This window comes from Phyllostomus hastatus, unplaced genomic scaffold (genome assembly GCF_019186645.2).
Source record: "Phyllostomus hastatus isolate PE091 unplaced genomic scaffold, TTU_PhHast_1.1 phas_contig_86, whole genome shotgun sequence".
NCBI lineage: Eukaryota > Metazoa > Chordata > Mammalia > Chiroptera > Phyllostomidae > Phyllostomus > Phyllostomus hastatus.
The window spans coordinates 49728086-49743221 of NW_025333977.1; the positions used below are offsets into that span (position 1 = coordinate 49728086).

Genomic DNA, 15136 nt, shown 5'->3' on the forward strand with positions numbered 1-15136 from the left:
TGAAGCAGAGAATCAGTTTATGCAGAATTGAGGAGACTCAATTTCCATGTTATACTAGAATTAAAGCACATTTAATTAAAGGAAGTTGACTCATCTAATAGTTTCATAAATATTTAATAAGTTTATTATATGTGAAGAATACATATCAGACTTACTCGATTTTGACTTCTAAGACAGTGTTGAAGTTTTTTTAGTACAGTAAGTTTTCACTCACTGGCTTAAACCATGTCTACCCCAGGTGTTGAGCAGGCCTGTCAGAATGTAGCACATGATTTCTCCCCATTGTGTCCCAAAATTCCATTCCAGCCATCTTATTGGGTAGTAAAATCCTACCACAGTAGGCTTTATACAGCTTCTTTTTAAAGCTGAAGTTTCCTTAAAAGCTACCCTGCAGAGTCCTGTGACTTATTTTAAGCCCCAGCATATTGTTCTAGGCAGCAATTATTTTCACAAAGGCAAAAATAAATACTATACATGTTATAAATGTGAGAATGGGCTAGGAAATTTAAAGTATCACTCAGAGTGGTACATTTCAGATAAGTTTAGAATTAGAAGTTACAAGGATGTCAGTGATCTTGGTTTTTACATTAGTATAATTAATTTTTAAGGCACTTGTTTGTTTTTCAACAGGAGAAAATGAAGTTTTAATACACATGCATGGGGAATTCACATAAGCATGATATTCAAAAGACAGTGAGGCAGTATTGGGAAATAGGACATTTTGGACAAAGGAGCGAAGGGAGGAGGTACAGGGTGCTGGACTTCAGAAGTGAGAATGGGGATGATTTACATGTAGGTGAGGAAGAGAGGAACGTACATGGCAAGAAAATCCTTGCTAGGCAACTCAGAAACAGTGGGACACAGCTAACAGGCCCCAGCCCGAAGCCCTCTTGTGTGCCAAACTTAAATTACACTAAGGCAGCAGCCTAAGATATCCTCCCTGAAGCAGGTTTCTCTGCGTAAATCTCTTGGGCAGAAAAGAGAGGAGGGTCAAAGGTTCCTTCTGGGTTTTGTTTCTTAATAAATTGCTGAAAATCAATATCCCCAAAGGGCAGCTTCAGGTCGCCGAAACTCCGGTTCCCTTCAGTACAGATGGACAATATAAGTTGTCGGCCAGCCTGGCTTACCGTGACTGGGCTGACACCCACCTAGGGTAGGGTGGTTGCCCTTGGAAAACCCAGTTCAGAGTCATTTGGACAAAGTGGGCAAACCAGATCTTTTTTTTTTTTCACTTGTCAATTACAGTTGACATTCAATATTATTTCATATTAGTTTCAGGTATACAGAATAGTGGTTAGAACTTATATAAATTTACAAAGTGATCCCCCTGATAAGTCATACCCACCTTGCACCATACACAGTTATTACAGTAGTACTGACTGCATTCCCTGTGCTGTACTTTATATATCTCATGACTATTTTGTAACTACCAATTTTTACTTCCTTCTTTTTAAAGCACACTTTTATATAGCACACTTCTTTACGTATACTTTTAAGTTTATTGATATAGTCCACATGTTTGTCATTTTCAGTAGCCGCGACAGCGGGCCATCGTATCACTCTGATGCTAAATGCTGGGCCAGCCCATTTGCTGTTGAACATTTAGATTGTTCCCAATTTCAAAAATAGTACTTCTAGGGATATTTCCATATGTGTTCTATTCCTCTTATTTGTGTTTGTGTGTTCTTACAAAAAAAGAAAATAGAAATATAAGAAAAAAGTTATTTCTAATATATTTTTAGAACAGCAATAGCACAAAGACTCAGCAATATTAAGAAAAATTTTATATTTCTTATCTTTTTGTTGTTCCTTTTCAGTTCCACTAAGATTTATTATATACCTTATGAATATATTTAATTTATTAAATATCTCCAGCAAATCCAATTCTTGTTATGGGCCAATTGGTGCTCTTTGTTTTTTTGTCTCTCTTCTGCTAGAGACAGAGCAGGAAGCTGGCTGTGGAAGAGAAGCCAGCTCTGATTCATTTGGGGTTCTGAGTCACACAGTCTCTGGGGAGAAGTGGTAGTGGTACCACAGCCACCGCCTGCCCATGACTTTCCCTACCACTATCAGGTGCCATTCACAATCTAATTCAACCAGTGCTTGTTCAGTGTGTACAGTGGAGGCCGGCCCTTGGCCAGGGGTTATGGAACACACTGATGAAGTGCCAAGTATGCCTTCTGCAACCAGAGGGCTTAGAACAGCTCCAAAAATGGAAAATATTAGAAGAGCTAGAGAGGTTGGATTAGTTTGCTAAGGTTGCGTAACAAAGTACCAAATTCACAGTGGCTTAAGCAGTAGAAATGTATTACCTCACGGTTCTGGAAGTCTAAGACCAAGATGCCAGCAGAATTGGTTCCTTTTGATGGCTGTGAGAGAGAAATGTGTTCCATGCCACTCCTCTAGCACCTGGTGATTTGTTTACTGACAGTCTTGGGCATTATAGAATTATCACCCTGATCTCTGCCTTCATCTTCTCATGGTGTGCTCACTATAAATGTGTTTGTGCTGAAATTTCTGCTTTTTATAAGGACACCTGTCACATTGGATCAGGTCCTACCCTAATGACCTCATTTTACTTGATTACCTCTATAAAGATCCTATCTCCAAATAAGGGCACATTCTGAAATACTAAGGATTAGGATGCTGTCCTGTCGTTTGTGAGGAATGTAATTCAACTCATAACAGGTCAAGAAGAATATAAGAAGTCTGGGACGCCTTGATGGGGAGGTCGAATGTGATAACCTTGAAAGGCAGTAGGGTTTGTTCACTGCTTGTTGACTATTCCCTTATCAGTCTTCTCCCTTGTTGACAAGCTGGGACATGTGGGACAATGACTGTCAGCACCCACGTAGGCAGGCTGGTCACTGATAAAAAAAGTGTACCTAGGAGCCCTAGCCAGGTAGGTCAGTTGGTTGGTTGGGGAGCTGTCCTGTACACCGAAAGGTTGAGGTTCTGATCCCCAGTTGGGGCACGTACCTAGGTTGTGGGTTTGATCCCTGGTCGGGGTACGAATGGGAGGCAGCCTATCAATGTTTCTCTCTCATATCGATGCTTCTCTCCTCCTCCCTCTCTCACTCCCTCCCTCTTTCTCTAAAATCTATGAACATATCCTCCGGCAAGGGCTTAAAAAAATTAAAATAGGGTACCTAGAAGTCAAAACTAACAGAACAGAAATAGGTACTTTTTCAAGCAGCCTCATCAGAAAATAGAGCTTTTCTGTGAAAGGTAAGGAAGTATAAGAAAAGCTCGTGCTTACAAATTAAATCTGATGTTGGCTTAATATCAGTGCCCGTGCGGTCATTTGCTTACTCAAGTCACTCTTCTGCGAAAGAAGAGCATCTGGAAAGAACCAGAGGTGTCTTTGCTGGAAAATTATATTTGGCCTCTGTAGTTAGGGCCTAAATTATAGTTCTTGACTTGAAAGATACTTTAACACTTGCGAGTTAATATGATTAAATTAACTCTTAACTAAATATGTTCACAGGCCATAATTTTCTTTAAAGCTGCTTCCAGCTTTTCAGAAAGTAATGTTTACCCCATCCTGATGTGTCATTTTTTTTCATCTTAAACTCTGGTTTCCCAGGTGTATGACCTGGAAGCCGTGCTAACAGAAAGCTTTGAAATGTTGGCTTTCCCCCCCGTTTTAAAGCAGCCACTGTTTATTAACTGACCAGATTACAAAAATAACTGTGGTGGAAACCTTAGTTCATCCTTCTAATAAGCCTATTGATCTGGTCCTCCCTGTTAACCAGCATCTCCACCTTCTCCCAAATAAGTGGTCTTTTTCTTCATTCCACCTCATGGAGAAGATGACTTGAAGGGCCACAGGAAGTTGTTTGCTTCTTTGAAGCATTTTCCGACAGTATCGATCTCATGAATCAAACCCTCCATGCAGACGATGCCATATTTACCGAGATAGAGCAATCAGTGTGCTGTCAGGGCAGTTCGTTTTGTATTGACTTTGCTGTAAGCACGCTTGTAGATCAGTTCCTTTACTGACTTCAGGTTTGGGTACCCCCGAGCAATATGTGGTTCCAGTGCTCAGCATGTTAATCGAAACTTTACTGAGCTTAATGAAGGTGCCATGAAGGCCTGGTGGAGGTGAAGAAGCTGCAGCACCTTTTGGACCTTTGGGCTCAGACCATCGATACCTCTTGTCCTGATGACAAATGCCAATTTGGGTTCTGCAGATACATACAAGTTGCCAAATTTTCTTGCCATCCCAGCCATTCAAATCTCAGTTCTGTACATCTGCCTACATTCCTTGTGATGGTACTTAGCTTTTTCATAGATAAGCTTCCTGCTTGCCTTTCATAGCATCTCTGTGCAAACTCCTTTTTAGGTGCTTGATCTTCAGCTCTGCAAAATTCCTTCGCTTTTTCTTAAGGGTTTCTGGCACAGCTGGAACTTCCTTCCCCTGCTCATCTGTACCCTCCATGGTTCCAGCCAGAAAAAAGGAAAAACAGTCGGCATTCTGAACCGACTCATCCTTGTGTCAGTATCATATTACACTACATCCATGCCTTATGAAGAGATTCGTAACAGCACAGCAACAGTTAGTTACCTAAGCAGTTGCGTTAGCTTTCAGCCAGAGATCACATGTGAAATTGTCATTTGGTCTTCCTCTAAAAAATTCTTGTGTTTTATTCAGAGAAACCGAGGAATTGTTTAGAATGCCTCTGGAATTTAGCTGGTATAATTCTCCTTTTAAAATGAAAGAAACCAGGTCTGGAGAAGTTTAGTGAACCACTAAAGGAAGGAAATTCCTTTGCTTGAATTTGGATTCTTCTTTGGAAGAAAAGGAGATGTAGTATTTGTAGAAAGAAGCTAGAGAAGATATTCTCAAGAGATTTGTGTTAACAGGACAGATACATTTGAGATATATATATATATTTTTTTAACTAAAAAGTCAATGATATGCAGATCAAAAAAATGACTGCATGCAAGTTGCTAGTTAACTTGCAAATAAATGCATAGTAAATACTCTAAAATCCACCAGCTGTGGGTGCTCTGTGAGGGGTACTGGTAGCACATGTGTTTCTGCCTGGCCCACGTGCAGTGGCCCAGCAAGTGCTGCAGTCCGTTCTACTGAAGCTGGTGCCCAGGAAGGGTTGTGCGCCGTTCACCAGAGATCCCTCGAACTGTCTGGGCTCTGCCTGTTGGCCAGAGCAGGTCTGAAATAAATGTTGCCTTGGTGCTTTGTTCTTTTGTTCACCAGTAGTGTGCTCAAGCAAGAACCTCTTAGCCATCAGGAGACAGGGACAGTGTTTCACTCACTTTTGTGTCCCTAAACCCAGAAAAGTGCCTGGTTCTGGATAAGTAGTGTTGAATGACTTGTTGAATGTCATAGCGATGGAGGGGGGAAACTCCACACATTTTCCGTAAGTAAAGAAAAACACAGTTTAGAAGGCAAGATGTGTCAGCCAGCTGTGAGGCAGGTCTGTCACTAACGGAGTCAGCCCTGCCGCTGATTATGACGAGTCAGTGTCTGCTTCTGTGGCTGAAAGACAACCCCAAGGAATGGCATTTATTGAATAGAAAGTACTACTGTAATCAGTGACGCATTTTTTTTCCCTTAGTAATGATTGAGTGGAAAATGTCATGTTCTTGACAAATGTGTATTGTCAAAGTAGACATTTAGGGATCAGTCAGAATACATCACAAATACATTTTAATGAATTTTTATTAGTTCGGTGGAGAACTTGTTTACTGGGGAGTGGCTATGCCTTGTTGGCCTGTTCCGCCTGACTGAGATTATCAAGTTCTGTGCTTTGCCCTGTGGTTGCAGCAAGAGCACAGCCCAGCTCCTGCCCTGAGGAGCTCAAAACCCCAAATGCTGGGAGAGGCAGCTGTCCTATTGCACTGTGGTTGATTATAGAGGCATCTTTGTAGCACCAAGGATGCAAGAGGGTGATTCACTCTTCATGTGCCTGAGGGAGTAGCTGACAACTTAAACTCACTGTTGAAGGCTGGGTCTTTTTTTTTTTTTTTTTTCCTTTTTAGGAGTGTGAAAAGCAGACGAAATGGAAGGAAGGGTGTTCTGAAAAGCTTAACATCTGCAAAGGCACAGAGGTGGGAGAAACCATGAACTTCTCTCACTACAGTGGTGATTCCAAAATCTAACCAAGCATTAGGACCACTTTAAAAATACAGATTTTCAGCACATTCGCCCCAGAAATTCTAATTCAGGAAGTCTGGGGAGGAACCTAGGAGGGTGATTCTTTAAATTTCCCCTGATGGTTTGTGTTCCACAGCCACAGACAGGGTCCAGTTTTTTGCAGATGTTTAGTTACTTGCTTTGAAATGCTCAGCAGTGAGGTTTCTGTGGGGAGTTTGTGGCACCTTCTCTTTCTCTGGGAGGAGGAGGTGTTCTAGAACCCACAAAAAATTGCACGTGCAGTATCTTGCCTGCTCACATACATGTACAAATTAAAGCCAGTTAAAATTAGTGCCAGGTGGTGTTGAGAGAAACATGAAACACTGCAACTGAGCATACAGCACAGATCCAGCCCATAGACTCCTGCTGGCGCTCTCCAAGTTCTTGGCCTCAGGATCCCTTCACATTTAAAAGTTGTGGACCCCAAGAACTTTTGTGTGGTATTAGAAATTAAAACATGTTAAAAATATTTGGATCCTGGCTTGTGTAACTCAGTGGATTGAGCTCAGGCTGTGAACCAGAGGGACGCCAGTTCGATTCCCAGTCAGGGCACATGCCTGGGCTGCAGGCCAGTTCCCGAGTGGGGGTCACATGAGAAGCAACCACACATCGATGTCTCTCTCCCTCTCTTCCTCCCTCCCTTCCCACTCTCTAAAAATAAATAAATGCAATCTTTAAAAAAATAAGAAGAATATTTGGTAATTCAAAAATGTCACATACAAACACGAATAACATTTTTATGAAAAATACTTGCACTAAAATACATATCAAAATAAAAAATTAGTGAGAAGAATGACATTGTTTCACATTTTTTAAAATTTCTTTAATGTCTGAGTTAAAAAGGCATTCAGTTTGTTACAGTGTTACATTATGTTTCCTCTGGGAAACTGCACTGAACAGCCTGAGAGAATGAATGAAAAAAGTGAATAGTTTCTTAGTGTTATGAAAATGGTTTTGACTTTGTAGATACCCCCACAGAGGCTTGGGGTCTTCCCAGGGATTCATCTCTTAAGGCCACTTAGCAGACCACCCGCCACTCCCCCACACACACCCGCTTAGGGGCCTGTGCTCCTGTGCACCTACTCACACACCACCTTCCCGGGCACCTCGTGGCTGCCTTGGTTCCTCAGAACAAAGAATCTGAGGTGATCACTGTAGTGTTTCATTCTAAGAATTACTCTTATTTGAAGCAGACTTTAAATAAACATAGAGAAGGCAGCTGTTTGTTGAAGGAACAAATGTTAAACATTTATGCATTGTATACCTTAATCAGCTGATAAGCTTAGACATCTTTGCAGTCGGCCATTTAGAATTTGTGATTATTTCTAGAAAAATTAATACTTGGAAGTTCACATTCCAGTTAAGGATAGCACTAGATTGTGGTTAAGATTGTGAGCTCTGGACTCAGAAAGCTTAGTCTGAATTCCAGCTCCAAGACTTAGAGGGATCATGGACAAGAGGGGAATATAACCCCTCAGAGCCTTGGTTTCCTCAGTCTGTAAACTGAGGAGGATAGAATTAAAGGTTCACAATTCCTTATATTTGATTCCAAAATTCAGAAACGTGTGAAAAAGGAAACTTTATGTATAACTCATTGCATAGCTAAACTGGACCTGATTAATTTGGGAGCAAAAGCTACCTTGAACAAACATGAAGCTCTTTTTATTTATTTCACTTGTTATGACTGTTGGTGTGTTTTGCTACAGAAATTTAAAATGTTTGATTATGAAGTACTGTCCTAGACCTTGCGTGGTTTGTATATTATGAATGTTTCATAGTAAATCATATATGTACTGAATCCCCAAACACATCTGCCCCAGGACCTCGTATAAGAGATTGAGGATGGGTGTTGTCATATCAGGGTTAGATGGGCTGTTGTAGACACGGTGTGTCTAGAACACTGCCTGGCACATAAAACCATGTTCGTTTTTGTTAAATAAACAGGTTTTATTTCCAAATAAGTGTAGAAACCACTGAATAGAAAAGAAATTGCTTCATATTTCACGAGCACTTTCACATCAGTGAAAGGAGGATTTTTGTTTCCTTTTTCACTCTTGATTAGGGCAATGGGAAAAAATGGCAAGCTGCTATTTTTCCTTCCATGCATCAAGGAAAATGGTAACATTGGTGCAGGTGTACCTTTCTTGTTATTAAGAAGGTTGCAAATTGAGGAGGCCCTTCAGAGTAGTCGTTCTGTTCATTTCTGCTGAGCGCCTACCCACTGGGTGCCTGGCAGTAGGGATACCTTAGTAGACAAGCCCAGGTCTTTATCCTTAAGCCACTCACAGTCCAGTGAGAGAGAAGCAGTTGAAACTAGGTGTTGTGCCAGATACTCAGCTTTAACAACATCAACCCAAGAATGCCTGTAATTAGGGTTGCCAGATAAGTTAATTTGAATTTTCGGTAAACAATGAATAACTCTAGAATTATGTTCCAAATATTGTATGGGACATACTTACATTAAATGTGATATTTGTCCCATGGGATATTTGGGACATACTTAGAACTAAAAAAAATTGTTTATTTGAAATTGACATTTAACTGGGTATTCTATATTTTATTGGCTAAATTGGGCAGCCCTAACCTATAATCCTGGACTATTTCCTGCCATATTGGCAATCTCTGTGGAAGAAATACATGTGTCAGTCATACTGGGTCATGGACGTTTCTAAAGAGACTGTGTATAGAGGCAGAGGCAGGGTTGGGGAAACCGGGGATGATGCAGGGCCTGGGGCTGGACGCGGTCACTCCCCTGAGCTCTGTGGGGCAAGGGGAGGGAGGGGATGGAGAGGGCCGCTGACAGGGGCTGTGCCATCCCAGGGAGATGTGTCCCACCAGCAGAGACCCATCCTGAAGGAAGTTGGCAAAAAAAACAAAACTTCTCTTGGCTCCCTCCCAACTTCACTCTGCTCCTGCCCTGCAGTTTCCAGAGTGTGCCCCTCCCCATCCAGAAGTCAGAAGGCCAGGGGGCAGCCTGGCGACCTCTGACCTCCCACTTCTGTCCAGAAAGCCTGGTGGGCAGAACACCAAGGGTGGGGAGTGGTCGCAGTGCTGCTGTGCATGTGATGGGGTGATGGGGATGCTTCTCTGTTACATCAGGAATAAGCCAGGAGGAAAGGAGTGGGGGAGGGAGAGAAGGGAAGCAAGAAAGGGAAGAAAAGCATGACAGTCTGAAATTTGAAGGTTAAGGAAGAAAGTAAATCAGCACTAGCAATGATTTTAATCAAAAGTAATTTTGCTTTTACCACCACAATTTCTTGTATCAATTTAATGGCTAGAACCAGAGCATAGGGGCCTCGTGTGCCTGCACTTCCTGGGTCCTGGAAGTGAATGCCTCTTCAGAGTGTGTGCCCTCGCACCTCACCCGGCCAGGCTGGCCCAGGCCCAGGCCTACAGGTCGACCTTCCTCCTCCTCCAGGTGAAAAGGGTGGAGTCCCCAAGAGTCTAGACCTTAGAGCTCTGCCCTGCCTCAGGCTGTCCCTGTCTGCACTTGAGCAAGGCAGGGCCTGCAGTGCTTGAACAAGTCCCCAGACCGAAAGCTTGCATTGTGCCAATGAAAACGGTTAATAATATGATGATAATAACCAGGCAGCTGGTGAAAGGGGAGATAGGGATGGTATTTGATCCACTGGGCCGCCACCGAAGTGTGGACTTCTTCATCAGGACTCCTCAAATAAATGCCAAGTAACCGTGGGAGAGGGCTTTTAAATGGACTGGGCACATCAGGTGTTCACCAGGTGTACACCAGGATATACATGAAAATTAGTGAACTCACACTGGGCACGGCACCTTTGCCCTGCAGTATTTGAAGTACATTCCAGACCGTCTGACCCGGGAGTCCGTCTGTGCCGGCAGGGGGCTGACTCCCCCTTTCTCCTGTCCCATTGCAGTTCCCCAGGCCAGGCCTGCAGCAGACCCAGCAGCAGCAGCAGACAGCCGCCCTGGTGCGCCAGCTCCAGAAGCAGCTCTCCAGTAAGTACCCTCGGGGAATGCAGAACGAGTGCACAAGCCAAACGCAAGTGGTGGCTCCCAAAAATGGCACTGCCTTCCGTGACACCATTTCATCCGTGGTTTAGTCTAAGGCGTTTCCGTTTTGTTTTTAGTTCGGTTTTAGTTTGAATGGTACTTTGCCTAGAAAATCCCCAATTTTTTGTTTGTTTGTTTGTTTGTTTTTTAGTTCAGGGAAGCCCTTTTACTGTTAGTTCCATCTGAACCTGGAAATGTTTCTTTTCATTTGGGGGACCCCTGCAGGTACCCTTTTTATAAAGTTGGAAGGGACAGAGACAGAAAACAACCCACCAGATACTCTCAAGTGCACTGATGAAGGGGGTTGGGTGGCCTCCCAAAGGTTATAGATAGAGGGAAGCCAGTATTAGTCCTACCTCCTGGTCACCAGGGCTGGGACTGCTCTTACCACCGTGCCATCCCACCCTCCCTGTTAACAGCTTAGAGAAATCAAAACCTGACTCCTGGCAGGCAGCGCAGCAGGGCAGTTTTCTCCCCAGTCTTCTGCCTGCTGTGTGGTGTGATGTTTTAAAATCATGCTGCCTCTCTCGAGTGCATACCACCGAAACATTTCAACCACCTCACCTAGGTGCTAATGGTGTGCTTCTGTGAACCCAGTCACCCCTGTGCTGCAGCCACAGGACACAAAATTCTTCTAGAAATGGGAGCCAGCCTCTCTGATGCAAAGCCTGAAAGTCAGGAGACCTACTTTCCAGTGCCAAGTTTACCACCATTATCTGAATCCTGTAGTTCTCCATCCATGAAATGAGAGTGAGAATGAGAGTAGCAGTTTCTCCTGGTCTCAGGTTGTGTGTCTGGGGAGCAGAGTTCAGAGAGGCTGGTCCTGAGGGCTGCCTTGTGATTAGTAGGGTATTGTGAGGGAAAGGGTCAGCTTATCGCTGACAGAGCGGCAGCTTGGTTTTCATCTTTCTCCTCTGCCTGGCTGCCATCCGTGCGGACCTCCTGGCAAAGGAAACACCCCTTTTGTGTTTCATTTACCAGGGCGTAGCCAAGATCTTATTTTTTCTTTTAAGATATTTTCCTCTTATAGCCTCATTTAATTCCAATCAATCTTTTTTTGCAACTACTTTTTAATAGGTGTGGTCTATGAGACAAATGTGTAGTTAAAATTTCATTGTTTCATTAGTTCCAGAGTTTATATTTTTATATGGTTTAAAAAGATGATATAATTTTAAGGATAAGAAAGCATGTTTATATTTTAGATTTTTTTCTAGTGTTTAGAAATATGTAAGTAGAATTTTTACATAGTCTTACCTAGTTAGGGAGCATATCTACTCGTTTCCTGTTTCTCAGAGCTCAGGAGACGCAGCTTGTTTTTTTCAGCCATTGTTTATGGAGCGCTTTCTTGGACCCAGGCACTCTGACTTTCTGTCTATGAATGAGTTCACTTAATTCCTAAACCACCCCGCCTCCCCGCCTCTGCAATGAGAGTAGGTACTGTCACTATTTCAGTATTATCGATGAGGAGACAACTAAAGAATAGGGACATTGACTCATTTGCCCAAGGTTACTCAGCTGACAGTAAGGGATGGAGCTGGGACTTAAACTCAGTCTCCTTCCAGAGCCCCCTCTTAACCACCAACAGGCACACCTTGTTGTATTGCGCTTAGCTTTACTGCACTTTACAGGCTTACAAATGGAAGGTAAGACCCTCCACCGCAAAAATGTCATGACTCGCCTTATCGCGGTGCTTGCTTTATTGTGGTGGTCTGGAACCAAACCTGCAGTGTCTCCGAAGTGCTCTTGTATCTACCTTGCTGCCTGATGCTAGCAGTTATGCCCTCCTCCTTGGCCAATTAAGGACAGCTAAGCTAAGCTGCAACAGCACAACTCCAGAGGGCTCCTATTCTGTCAGGGGCCATGTGACTGGGGCCTCTGGATGTGAATAGTCCCACCAGAGTTGTTCCAGCAGTAGTTGTTCCTTTTTCTGTGTGTGCTCTTTACTTTGCTGTGTGTGCGGGTGCATGCTCGCACACATGTATGTACATAGGCATGCACTTGAGTCAACACATAGCAGCTCTGGTGCATGCGTACACTTGTGCACAATTCTCTCTTATATGTCTTTTGGCCATTTGCAGAAAATTATCCAGTTTCAAGCTCTTACAATGTTCGCATTTAAGCAAAACTATCAGTGTGCTTTTTATAAAAATCTTGAGAACTTTCAATGCTTTATGCTTATGGATACTTACAGTCCTTTTGTATGTTAGTATTGACTTGTTTCTCAGTTCAGAAATAGAGACCAAACATCCTCATCCGAGCCATTGTGTGGGCAGGGCTGGGATTTGGATGTAGAGCTGACCCTGCTGCAGAATGAATTCAGCTGCTGTGTTAATGCCACTAGGTCTCCAGGCCAGCACTGATCCCTGGCCAGTCCTCTGACTGGGACTGAGAACAGTGACAAGAGGGGTAGCATCTATCTGGGGCATCAGTTTGCACCTGCAATTTTATTTGAATTTATTTTTCTCACTAGGTAACCAGCCACAGCAAGGAGTGACTCCCTATGGGCATCCTCCACACTTCTGACTTGGGAAGGGGACAAGACAAGAAGTTTGATGTTCGCACTGAAAAATAGAATATCAAATTCAATGCATTAGTCATCTTTAGAAATGTCCCTTTGTTCTTTCATTTCTTCAAAGTTTTCTTCTGTTTTATGCTACACTTTGTACAAAGGTGTTTAAACAAAAAGCAGAAAAGGAGGTGTGGGTTGGTTTTGTTGCTTTCAGCTTTAAAGCAGGCTTAAAAATGTGTACCCTGTGGGCCTACTCCAGGAAGAGTTTGGTAGCAGACTTTTTGAAACTGGTGCTTTTTTGAATCTCATTGTTATAGAAAGAATGAATTATGGTAAATACAAAATATTTATATATCCATTAATGGTTTTTTTTTTTTATTTTCAAACTGTGCCGGACCAAACTACTGATTTGAAAGGCATGTCAGTTCTTGACTGAAAAGTGACCCATTTATTCTGCATTCACCTTTGATGGTGAAATGGACATTTATTCGCATCACTCTAATTTGAAATGTTTGTAATTTCATAAGCACTTTATAAACTTTGTTCTTATTTATGTAGGATTTTTCTTTGCTTTTGTTGTGGTCAAAAGGTGCTGAAACAGATTGTTGCTTAGTATTTAAACTTCTTAGACCAAGAACTTAAACCGAGGCTTCTGTGAGCGCCACCCTAAGACGTGTGGAAGCCCATTAGAAGTGGCTGTACTTAAGTGTGCAGTGGCCAGATCACGAACCAGAGTCTTTGTGAAGGTGTGGCCTGTAGGTTATACAGGCCCGAGTGAACCACAATGGAATTGTTCTAATTATTTATTGTTGGGTTTGGCAAAAATGACTCTGTCCGATTTTGGTTCTCTTGAACCTTATGCCAACTTGAGAAAAAAATCTCACAGCTGGCCTGAGATTCCACAGTGCTCAAATTTGACACGTTTTCCAGAGAATCTGGCCTCCAAGTCCAGAGGCTCTGGTTTTCTTAAAAGATGTATTTGCTGTTTATTTTGTATGGTAAGTATTTGCTATTTTGAATTTAATTATTAATATTGGTGTCAGTCATGGTTGTGTATTGCATATACTGTATTTATAAATTGGTGCAAAAAGCACAAGTAAAGTAAATTATACATCAAATTTATTATAAAGAAATAGTAACTATTTTAACTTTGTTCAAGTATGTGGTAATTTGCTCCTATTAGAGTAAAAAGAGACAGTAAATTATTATCAGTTTGTGTAACTTAAGAGTATTCCATATAATATTTTTTTAGATTTAGATGCATAAAATTTTGAATGTGAAAATTGCAGGGCATTTTAAAACATATGTGGGGGATTTTTTTCCCATGTTCTCTGTTCATTCATTTTCTTTTGCCATATAATTTTACATGTTACGTAGTCGCACAAACTGTGAATAGATTTGTCTGTAAAGAGCAAACCATGTAGAACTACTTTTTTTCAATGTAACGAGTACAACTTTAGTCGATCATTTCTTCTGCAAAGCATTGTATAAATAATTTATATCTTCCTAGGTGAGTTGCTCATTGCAAAGTTCGACTCATGCGAACGACCTCAAACATGTGTCCGCTTCCTTTGCTGTGGCAGCGTCCATGTGACTGCTTTGTACACTGTGAAACTCCTCTGCTCCAGCCTGCTCATTTTGTGTTTACTCTGGGCTGGAAAAGACTTTGCCAAAACATTAAAGACCATTCTTTTCACTAAATTAACATATTCTATCTGCTTTCAGAAAATGCATCTTTACATTTCAGCTGGTTTTGTATATCAGGGTTTTATTTTTTTCCTCTTAAGAGTCATTCTTAGTGTTCATAAGGCTATTTTTCTTCAAGTAATGTATCCATATAATGACTGCCTTGGCAAAACAACTGAACTGCGAATGTTGTGCCTAGTGAGTGAGTCATGTCCCATCCTGATCGTTTTTTTTTTTTTTCCAAGAGCTGTTGGTATTTAAAATGTCAGTTTTCAGTGTGAACCATATATTTCTGTAGCTCTGTATTGCAAACAGCAGTAATACTGTTTCAAGAATGAGTGTTAAAATCGCATAGCATTTGTATGCACTTTATATTTTGCAGAAGTCAGTGGAATTAATTTATTAATCATTTGCACTTGAAAGCTGTGGGTATGTGTTTTTTGTTGTGTGTCCCTCTTTTTTAGGTGAGGAAGCTAAGTCATGGTAAGGCCACAGAGATTCTGTGGAAAATTGAGGGAAAAACTAAAACCGGTTTTCCCCTATGCATTATAAAGACCGCAACTGGAAATTTTAATCTAGTCTTATCATATTAATTCTCATTTAACCCTCTATCCTAAGAGGGTACCTTTTTTTCTTTAGCAACTGCATTAATTTGCATTAAATGACCACAAGAGAAAGCCCTGTCCTTTGACAGAACCTGGTGATTTGCATCCTGAAATAGAGAAGGAATTATCTTAGGGTAGATGGGAACCCCC

General features: G+C 41.9%; 1 protein-coding gene and 1 pseudogene across 1 annotated transcript in view; one reads left to right on the forward strand and one right to left on the reverse strand.

The window, feature by feature from the left end:
- MED12L (mediator complex subunit 12L) overlaps window positions 1-10236 on the forward strand; it is a 316418-nt gene extending 306182 nt beyond the window's left edge. The window contains exon 43 of the mRNA XM_045851889.1: window positions 10051-10236. Coding sequence (XP_045707845.1) covers window positions 10051-10236 — 186 coding nt within the window. The remainder of the gene's footprint in view (window positions 1-10050) is intronic.
- On the reverse strand, window positions 3705-4450 carry LOC123827028 (annotated as a pseudogene).
- Window positions 10237-15136: the final 4900 nt, after the last annotated feature.